General features: G+C 32.7%; 1 protein-coding gene across 1 annotated transcript; it reads left to right on the forward strand.

Moving 5' to 3' along the window:
• The first annotated feature begins 1125 nt into the window (after positions 1 to 1125).
• LOC143251594 (solute carrier family 22 member 12-like) lies at positions 1126 to 6726 on the forward strand. The gene is made up of 3 exons (XM_076502866.1): positions 1126 to 1609; positions 4652 to 4755; positions 6564 to 6726. Exons 1-3 carry the CDS (start codon positions 1553 to 1555, stop codon positions 6724 to 6726), a joined length of 324 nt encoding a protein of 107 aa, XP_076358981.1. The 5' UTR covers positions 1126 to 1552.
• The last annotated feature ends 4475 nt before the right edge of the window (positions 6727 to 11201 follow it).

Raw genomic sequence — 11201 nt, forward strand, 5'->3', positions numbered from 1 at the left:
CTATGCGAATTTCGCAACTAGTGGTCTCTGGAGATAATCATTTTTTGGCACTGTTTCAGCAAGTGAATATTGTGGTTACAATCCATTATTGTAAAGCATGATAGTAGTTGTTTATCTTTTTTTTCGGATTTGTATGTTACGTATACACCAAAATAAAATTACTTCATATAACACACACATGTATATATATATGGAGTACTGTGTACATTCACGAATTGAGTTTTTTTTTAACTTAAGATAGTAAAATGTGCACCTACTGTATTAGTATTATTACAGTTTTCTAATAAGACCTACAAATCCACGCTGTTTTAAAAATTCAATTTTTTGTATATTTCACTCAATCAACACTTCTCATTTCCTATATTTAGCCAGTACACAAACTTTGACTTTTATTGAGTGATGAATATGTTGATATGTGCACAAAGTATTTCATAACGTATAGCGTGTAGTGTTGACAGCCGATAAATAAACGTCAGCAAAGAGACACCAATGCAATTATATAAGTAGATGCTTATTTAAGTTCTCTAACGAAAATACACTACTACTCGGTTCGAGATCTTCTGGAATCAATATATTCGAAATTTGTTTCTGTTCTGAACTTAGCAAAAAAACTTGTGTTTTTATAAAAGTTTAAAATATGATTTGAGGTCGTGTTTTATTCCATAGAACAAAATACTGTGAGATTGTTTGGTTTCGATCGTTGGTATAGTAACATCACACGTAAACAAATTTAGTTGTGTAAGACTAGATGGAAGGCAGCTTGTCATCACCACCAACCGACAAGTTAAGGGCTATTTTTTGCCAACGAATAGTGGGATTGACCTTGACATTATAACGCCCCCCAAGATTAAAAGAGTAAGCATGTTTGGTGTGACGGGAATTTAACCACCTGGCCAACTCACTTCAGATCATTCTGTAGATTTATTTATAAAGTACGAATAGTTTTATCAAAGTAGAAACACTTATCCTAGATTTTGTATCTGAGAAATAAAGAATTAAGTGATTATCGAATCAATGATTTTGTTACTCTAGTTTAAGTTTTTTGTTTGTTTTATTAAATATGAATTTTTTTCAAGTACTTTTTGATTTACCCCATTGAGGTTTTCAGATTTCTTTTTAAAGATCCAATACAACTACGAAACTCACTGTCGAGTTGTGTCTTATTTAACCAACTGTGTCCAGTCAAACCTGAAAGCGTATAGTGTGTTTGTAGTAGGAAGAAACGTGTCAAAAAACAACAACGAAAATAAAACATGGGAACCACTGACGTCATAGGTAACTTTGGGCGACTTCAGTGTTACATAACAATCTTACTTATATACCGCGGAATGCCGACTGCTTGGGAAAGCAGTCGGCTCTACCGTTTTTGGCTCCCGATACTGACTACTGGTGTGCCAAACCACAGCAACTAGAGAACTTGACAGTCACCAAATGGAGGAATGTCTCCATACCGTTTGACACTAACAAGCATGAATTCAGCCGGTGTCAGAGTTACAGCTACACGAAAGTACAGTTACCTGATTCCTGGGATGTAATTATTGATCAGAATGTCATGGTTCCCTGCACAAAGTGGGATTACAGCTCTAGAGACAACACAATAATAACTCAGGTAAGCTGTAGACTGCAAATAAGTCATTTCATAAGTTTTCAGTGTAATTACTTTCAATCATCAGTCGTATAAAAATAATACGTTAAACCTGATAGTTTAAAGACAATTTGACAACGTAGAACCCATTTTTAGACAATATGGCTGTCTCCGAACTTTATACCTTACGATGTAAACTGAATTACCTTTCTGTATGTGAAATAAGAAACATTATAGATATTTATAGTTCGGACACAAAATTATTAATTTCAAGACTGCTTTTGTGTCATTGTGAATCAATATTTAACTGAAGTAGTCAACAAATGTTTTGTCCTCCAGCTCCATTTGAAATAGTTAATGGAAGAAACTGCCCGAAGTCTTGTCATCAGAGAAACTTGTTCCAACACGTTTATCTCTCCTTTTCTGTGTTACGTGACCATTTGGGTTCATGTGAGGGTTAACTGCCATCATATCGGTTGGAAATCGAAAACAATTTATACAAAACTATGCAAAACTAAGAATAATCAAAAGCTGTATCAAAAGTCTAACGTATTTTGACAACTGAAAGGTCACTTTCAACTAATTATGTTTCTGACCTCCGGTGTTTTCAAAGGAGAGAGGTGGAAGCAATACTGAATGTTTCTATAATATCAAAATTTTTGTTTTAATTGCTGTTATCTCCCAACTGCTGTGCGTAATACTGCGTTCTTTTCTTACTGTTCCTTTGTTAATTCGTGGTTACACAAGAAATCGCGAAACATATACCAACCACGTCTATGAAAATCAAACGTGGGTGTTTTAACATCTCTCTCTCTCTCTATTCGGGTAGGAGCTCCAGGGGTATTCGAAGACTAAACAGTCCTTCTTCAACCCCGCACTTGGTAGAAGTTAAGAATTTTGACTACGTGACTATTGATAATTTGGAGTAAAAAGGGTTGACAAGTTTAACATGATTTTACATCAATTTTCACTTTAGTTATTTAAATTACACTTGTTTAGGACGTTATTGCAGTAATGTGATTAAAATCCATTCATTAAAATACTTGAAAAGCCACCCTCCAACCAGTGGTACAGCGGTATGTCTTTGGACGGACTTCACTAGAAACCAGGTTTCTGTAGCCGTGGTGAGAAGAACACAAATAGTCCTGAGTGTAACTTAGTTCGTAACTACAAACAATCATAGTGTAAAATACACAATACCGTACGTGTTTGTTAGCTACATGAACCTGAAACCAAAACACATTATGGAACAAATTATTAATCAGTGATGAAGAGAAAACCCACTTGTAGAGAAAAATATATATGTAAAATTATTACTTCTAATCCAGGAAAACTAGTTTCGAAGCTTTCACTCGTCCTTTTAGTCCTACACAAGAAAGTGTCTTATCTAGTCCTCTAGACTTTGTATAAATATTTTGTTGTGTTTTACAAGACTAGACCATGCGTGTAACTAAATGCGTTAAACCTATCTTGTTTAAATTTACCTTTGTTCCCATGTCATTTCCCAAGTAGGAGATACTTGTTATTGATCATGGAGAACATTTTTTGTAATGACTTGGTTAAAGATGTTAAGGATAAGTCTTTCTCAGGTTGTACAGATATTATATGGTTATCACAATCGTATCAGTATGGTATAAGAATAACAAGTCATATGGAAGCATTTTAACCAGAATTATTTCATTTAACTAGTGTAATTCCTAGTATCACGAAGGTTTGACAATATCTTGACTTTGTGAAGAGACAATAGTCCATCGTAAGCAAAGTACCACGTGCCTTTGTCTTTTGAATTAATAACGATTGTTCTCACATTGTATTACAATTGTTTTCAGTCATTCATTCCCTCACTAAAACTCAATCAGAATTTTTTTATCACTATCCTTTAGTGGCATATCTTGTCGAAATTCCAGTTATACGTTTACCTGAGTATAACACAGTTCTAAAAGTGTGGCTTACTTTTATGTGAAGTCCCTCTTTTTGGTTAACAATAAATGTAAAATACAATTGTCCTTATTGGGTTCCCTAAAACGACACTGAGCCCCTTATCCCCCATGATTTCCAAGTTTATAAGGATGAAATTAAAATCTCCCATAATTAGAAAGTCATTAAAACCGACTCCATAGTTTCTTATTACTTTATTCAGTTTTATTTGGTAATCTGTAACAAACCCCAACTAAAAGCGAACCCATAAGGTAAATCCCGTATCTATATCATGTACAACTGAGTATAACAAAGTTTCAAAAGTGCGTTCATTTTTTTTATGTTAAATTCCTTTGTTTTATTAAAAATGAGACAGGTTTTAATTTTAATAATCAAGGACAACACGAATAATCAATAAAACAGATTTATAAGTCAAACACAAGGCAGATTCTCTAAGAAATTGTTTTTATTGTTTTCAAAATAACATTTCAAAAACCTTAATGTATGATAAAGTATAAATATTATAATAATTAAAGAAAAGTTATACTGACTTTAAGCTTAAGTGCTTTATAGATGTAAATAAACCTTTCAACAAACTGTATATTAGAGTAGCTTGAAGTTTGTAGAATATGTTTGAATAAACCAGAAACTAAAGGCATACAAGCAAATACTTATGTCCATCCTTGATATACAAAATATATTAACTTTTTTAAAATTATCTTAGTATGGTTTATTTTATAATTCATTTCAAATTTATAAGTGAACAAAGTTGAACGTTACAAACGTTGTACAATTGTTACTATGGCATCCTGACATAAATGAGAGGTTAAACTATTGACAGAGAAACAAAGCTTTATCCATTTGCACCTCCTTCCATATTTATACAAATGTACTCACCAGTGATGATGTTGTCATACTGATTTTGTCACGTGAAAAAATATATTAATAGAAATATTGAAAACACAAAAAATGAAACCTTTTGTAGAGACATGAAGTGTGGATTTTTGTTTTTTCTGAATTCAGCCAATATATATTTAAACGTTCATTTAAGCATCATTTACTAACATTAGCTAATTAATTTTTCATGGTAGAAACATTCCGAAATATTCCACGAGTTCCCATTTAGGCCTAAAGTTCTATATCTTTCAGTGGGACTTGTTCTGTGATCGTGAATGGCTTGTGCCCATGAACCAAACGGTGTTTATGTTGGGAATTTTGTTCGGAGTATTTATATCTGGTCATCTTGGCGACAAGTAAGTATTTTAGAGCACGATTTACCTTTTTATAAAACAAACTTCTCTTTAATTAAAACATTTTAATAGGATAGAATAACATCAAATATTGGAAATAATAATCTAAAGTCATTATCATTACTGTTCTTGTTTTATTATAACAAAACGTGACTTGTGTAATTCTAACCCTCAGCTTGTTCTCTTGTACGTTTACAATGAGCTATTTCAAAAAAAAAAAAAAGGAGCTCACAATTTTAGATGAGAGAATGAATGGCCTCACATCCTGACTAGGCCCGGCTGGCCAGCTGGTTAGGACGCTCGACTCGTAATCCGAGGATCGAGGATCCGAATCCCCATCACATTAAACATAGTTACACTTTCAGCCGTGGGGGAGTTATAGAGTTAAGGTCAATCCCATTATTCGTTGGAACAAGAGTAGCTCAAGAGTTGGCAGTGGGTGTTAATGACTAGCTGCCTTCCCTCTAATCCTACAATGCTAAATTAAGACGGCTAGCGAAAATAGTCCTCTTGTACATGAGCGCGAAATAAAACAAACATATCTTGAAGCGATCTGAACGATTTTACTTTGTGTTCTTCGAAATATAGTATCAATACATAGAGAAAATTAAGATCGTTTTATGCTAAATAAATCTATTTTCAACATGCACTCTGAAAATCTCGTGATAACCATAACGATATGAAGCCTCGGTGGAACGCCACATATCAGAACCACATTTTGTTTAAATTTAATACCCTGTAAATTTATTGCTTTTTGAAGATCCTGTAAGAGCTTTTTCCGACGCAAAATATTTATACCTTCAAATAAAAAAGATGTGTTCGTTTCGGGAAATTTTCAAGATGGGGACATTCTTCATACCTAGTAATGTTAAAAGAAACCATATAAATTAACTCTGAGAAAGAGGCCTATTCAATCAAGATCTGCAACAATTCAAACTCCAGACAACAGTTTAAAATATAATTAAGGGACTAAGTGATATTTATGCCTGGAAACGAGGCTAAAAGCTTATGGTTTCACCGAGATAAGATTTATTTTATTCTCATACTTTTTGCTCAATCGTCGCTTATCTCAAGTACATGAAAATGAAACGAATATTTCTTCTAGTCCATACACAAACACAGAAATCAAGTTCCTAGCTATCTGCGAGATCGCAATGTGGAAACTTTTATCCTGGTACCACAGAATAATTATGTTAAGTACTCAAGGAAGAGTTGTGTGCGTTGGATATAACATGTTTGTAACATGAACTACGTTGTAGGACTATTGTCAAGATGCACGGCTGTCAGATAGAGCATGACCGGGCGTGGTGATATAGGCTATAACGACGTGTTGAATCTCGTAAATCGTTTTAATATAATAAATTCTGCTTTTCTTTGAAACATCCTTAAGTGGATCAGCCGTAAATTTACGGACTTAACATTCTAAAATCCGGGTCAGAGACCTCGTTGTAACCATTATATAACCCATTGCACTAAAAAACAACAGCCTCTATTATACTTGCTCCAAAATTATTAGAAGACCAATTCGCAAACATATTAATTCAGTTTATCTTCTTTCCATCTCAACGTTCATATTAACAGCAAAAATAAACGTGGTGACGTGAACTGTAACGACGTGGTGAGCTCCGGAGTGTATTATAAATAATTTGACCATTGTATAAAAATAACTTATTGGGTAATACATTCTTAAACACGTTGCTTTAGGTTTCATCACACACGTTTCTCGATTTCGACTTTCACACAACTTTTTCGTTTCAAGTATTTATGAAGGTATGGACTTTTTTTCTTAATTTACACAATTTATCACTTAGGTTTGGACGACGTCCTGTGTTGCTGGGTTCCCTTTGTCTGATTATTGTTTCAAACTACGCAGGCGCAGCTGTTCCGAACTTGTCATTTTTTTACATCACCCGATTTTGTTCAGCGATGGGGGTGGGCGTCATACAGAATGCAGGTGTTTGTCTTTGTAAGTAGTTACAGAAAGTTTGTTCTTGTTCATCTCCGTATGATGTTATTATAGTAAGCAATATTTGTAATATTTTAAACTCGTTTTCTTGTACGTGAAAAATAATTCTACCACCTTCTATCACTGAGGGTATCAGAAATGAAACTTTGAATAATCACTACCGAAATGTGGGCCCTGTTTGTCTTAGATGTTCATTCCTCCCAAAATTTAGTGTCTTCTATTGTGAATCAAGTATCTTCAAAATTCATTTAGTATTGTCATTTTAGTGGTAGTAGTTTTAATGTATAAAACTTATCTTATGAAATTTCTATTTTTCTTTTGTTTATTTTATGAGGTAATCTATATTAAGAAAACCAGCGTTATTTCATATAATTACTATTTGAAAGTACTTCCCCCAAGTTGTTACTGGTTACCGATGTTGATCGCCTGGTGGTGAGTTGGGGAATATGTTCTGTTATCTCGTAAACCAAAAACTCAACTTCCAATATGCAGCAGGTCAGCGCTAAAATCTGGGATTTCTCTCTCTGCGGTAAACACAGTAGATAGCCAGATGAAGCTTTCGTTAAAACAAGCAAACTTAACACTTTTTTATAGTTGTATCACAATTTGACTACTTTGACTATTTGTAGCATTAATAAAATACTAAACTATAGGGTAAGTGCTTCATACTATTCATAGTAGCAAAATATTTCGATTACTTTAATTATTCACTAAAAGTCATAAACTACTTACAGACCGATATTCGAAATGATCAATAGTCCAAAAATTGAACGTAAAAACAATTACACATGCAGGCCTAATCTTCATTCATGTTGTTATATTACATGAACAGTACTATATGTATAAGGTATATTAGTTATATATAACCCGATAACATTTTGAAGTATACTGTAATTGTTCCATAGATCTTTATACTTTTTACCAGTAGTTAATATTTTCTAATCTTTTGAAACATTATGTCAAAATTTACATAATAATAATAACCAATAATAACGATAATTAATGATGATAATATTATTATAGAAACAGGACAAAAAGTTGAATAGCATTTAAAAGAAAAAAGCAAACTCCAGTATTGGTGGGTGATTTTTTTTATAATATCGATCTGCCCCCCCAAAAAAAATAGTTAATGCTTTCTAGTGTAAAAGTTCTGTATGAGTGTTTTAACGAGCTGTGTAATCAAATTCTATAAACATAAATACATTTACAATAATCTAATTACAATATTATCATTCCTAGTTTGTTTTAAATTAAACATTCACAATGGCAAGAGAACAGCTTTGTTTTATAGGTATAAATTAATAACAATGTGTAATGTACAGGTACAAATATGTTGGCCCGGCATGGCCAAGTGGGTTAAGACATTCGACCCGTAATTTGAGGGTTGCGGGTTCGATTCCCTGTCGCACCGAATATGTTCGCCCTTTCAGATGTGGAAGCGTTATAATGTGACAGTCAATCCCACTATCGTTGGCAAAAGAGTAGCCCAAGAGTTGGCGGTGGGTGGTGATGACTAGCTTCCTTCCCTCTTGTCTTACACTGGTAAATTAGAGACGGCTAGCGCAGATAGTAGCTAGCAGAGTAGCTTTGCGCAAAATTCCATAAAAAACAACAACATACATGTCAAGCTTAACTGATGTATAGATGGTTGAATTTAATAAATAAGGAAACTACCTTCTTTGTCGTACATACAGAACTAATTAAACGTGCTACTTTTGGAACCTTCATTATAGATACTATTATGTATCTGAACCCAATTATATCAAGTGATACATTTGTAGAATATCAGTACTTAACGATATATAAGGTTTAAGCAGCATTATCGTGTGCTAGTGTTAAGTATTACAAAACTCTGGTTTATTATTTATTGTTTATGGTTTTTCTGGAATATGTAACAGCAACCATCGTTATTTTTTGTTAATTCTAACATCATATGTGTGATAATTTTGTATAAATAGTATTACTATAGGTGTGATAACATTGTATAAATAGTATTACTGTATGTGTGATAATATTGTATAAATAGTATTACTATAGGTGTGATAACATTGTATAAATGATATTACTATGCGTGTGATAATATTATTGCATAAATTGTATTAATACATAGGTAATAATTTTATTGTATAAATAGTATTAATACGTGTGTGATAATATTATTGTGTAAATGGTAATAATACATATGTCATAATATTATTCTCTAAATAGTATTAATACATGCGTGATAGTATTATTGTACTAATTGTATTAATACATGTGTGATGAATTTTCTGTATAAATAGTATTAATACCTGTGTGATAATTTTATTGTATAAATAGTATTAATATATGCGTGATAGTTTTACTGTATTAATAGTGTTAATACATATGTGATAAGCATTACTGTATAAAGAGTATCAATACTTGATTGTATTATTGTATAAATAATATTAATACATAAGCGATAGTATTATTGTATAAATAGTATTAATACTTGTTTGATGGTATTATTGTACAAATAGTATTAATATTTATATGATAGTATTATTGTATAAATAACATTAACATATGTGTGATGATACTATTGTAGATATAGTACTAATATATTCAATAAAATCTTTAACCACAGATATGTATTAATATTTTAGGTTCCTGCCAGAATCTCCAAGATGGCTTCTTACCAGAAAGCGGTATACAGATGCAGAGAATACCATCAGGAAGTTTCTTAGTTTCAATAAACTAAGTGTTTCAAACCTGGATCACACGATGAAGATATTGGAAGCAAAGATTGAACTGGTAATTAATTTATATAATGAAAGACTTGAAGAAGAATTCTAAACAAGTATTTCTTGCATATCTAACAAGGACGTGCGTAGGAATATCACTTTTACTGATATCGAGGGTCAAGCAAACACACACACTATATATTTGTATACAACTTACGAGTACAAACACGTACATCACATGCAAAGAAAGAAATAGTATTACATTCATCAAAATGGCCAAGTTTGTGTACATATGATTGGCTGTTTGCTCCTGCTTTTGCACGCGCCTCTTCTCTCATCACTTTAAGTGCAAAGTCGCTCAGTGGATTATAAGCACTGTATATGTACCATATGGATTTTAGCATTATAATATGTTAAGCTTGCTGTCGAGCCATCAGACAGAGATAGAGTAACTTAAACTATAACATAATTTACAATAACAGATTTTTAGCTTATTTTATTAATTTTATTTAAATTACCTCAATAATCAAATTTCATGAGAGTAGCGAACTAAATGAGTTCATATAAAAATTGTAAAAAAAAAAAACGAGACCTACTGTGACGAATAATAGCACTTTATTGTGTTTTTTATTATTTAATTACTAGTTCCCTGCTGGATCAATGGTAAGTCCACGTATTTATAACATTAAAATCAGGCGTTCGATTCTCGTCAGTGGACACAGCAGATAGCCTGATGTGGCTTTGCTATAAAAAAAACATATACACTTTAACTGCTAATATTAATATATTAATTGAAATAATCCGATTCGGTATTATAAGTTCATTCGCTGAATTCGACTATTTTCTCCTTTAAAAATAGTTATTTTTAAGTTACACATCTCAAAACATAGGAGAATCATATATTGTTCGACAGACATTTTTAGCTCGTACGCTATAATGAGAAAAGATATATATTTCTCATTATAGAGTAGGTTAATAGGTGGCTTTGTGTGCTGTTAATTGCTTTAAAATTATGGATGTCTAAATGGAAATTGGAGACATTGTTTGATCTGGGGAGGTTAAAGCTTAAACTTGAGCAGTAGCTTGTAGCGAAGAACTTAGGAAGTGAATTTTACCAATAGTACCTGGTTTTTATGATTCATTTTAATGTGTTTTGAAACTGATAGCCAAAAGATAAATAAGCCAATAAAGGTAGTTAGGGCCCTCGACTCGTAATTCGAAAATCGCGGGTTAAAATCCCTGTCACATCAAACATGCTTGCCCATTCAGCCGTGAGCGCGTTTTAAAATTACAGTCAGTCATACTATTCGTTGGTAAAACAGTAGCGCAAGAATTGACCCGTGAGTGGTTATGACTCGCTACCTTCATCCTATTGTTACACTGGTCAGTCTGGGACGGCTAGCGCAGATTGTCCTTTTGCAAGTTTGCACGAAACAAACAAACCAATAAAAGATAATGATAAACTTAAGAAAATGAAACCTCCATAGTAAAACGTGTACTTTGAGTCTTTAAATATCAGAAGTATTAAAAAAGAAATGTCTGTCACTTGAATTTTGTCTGATCAGAATAGTTACCTAAAGTTAAATAATGTCTCTTGAAACCTTGTTTCATCCGCTTTGGTTCATCAATAGTAGCAACTCGATTTTTGTAACCATTTAAGTCTCCCGGTGGGACAATGGTAAGTCCATGGATTTCAAAAGCTAAAATCCAGAGTTCGATAGCCTATGGTGGACGCAGCAGATAGTCCAATGCGGCTTTGTTGTTAAACAAACAGATAA

Source organism: Tachypleus tridentatus, chromosome 6 (assembly GCF_004210375.1).
Source record: "Tachypleus tridentatus isolate NWPU-2018 chromosome 6, ASM421037v1, whole genome shotgun sequence".
In the NCBI taxonomy this organism is placed as follows: Eukaryota; Metazoa; Arthropoda; class Merostomata; order Xiphosura; family Limulidae; genus Tachypleus; species Tachypleus tridentatus.

Bases quoted from the DNA above. Each gene is read 5' to 3' on its own strand.
- LOC143251594 (XM_076502866.1), top strand. From the start codon at position 1,553: ATGGTTCCCTGCACAAAGTGGGATTACAGCTCTAGAGACAACACAATA. The intron at 1,610-4,651 runs GTAAGCTGTAGA...TATATCTTTCAG, and splicing joins ACAACACAATAATAACTCAG to TGGGACTTGTTCTGTGATCG. The intron at 4,756-6,563 runs GTAAGTATTTTA...TTTATCACTTAG, and splicing joins TCTGGTCATCTTGGCGACAA to GTTTGGACGACGTCCTGTGT.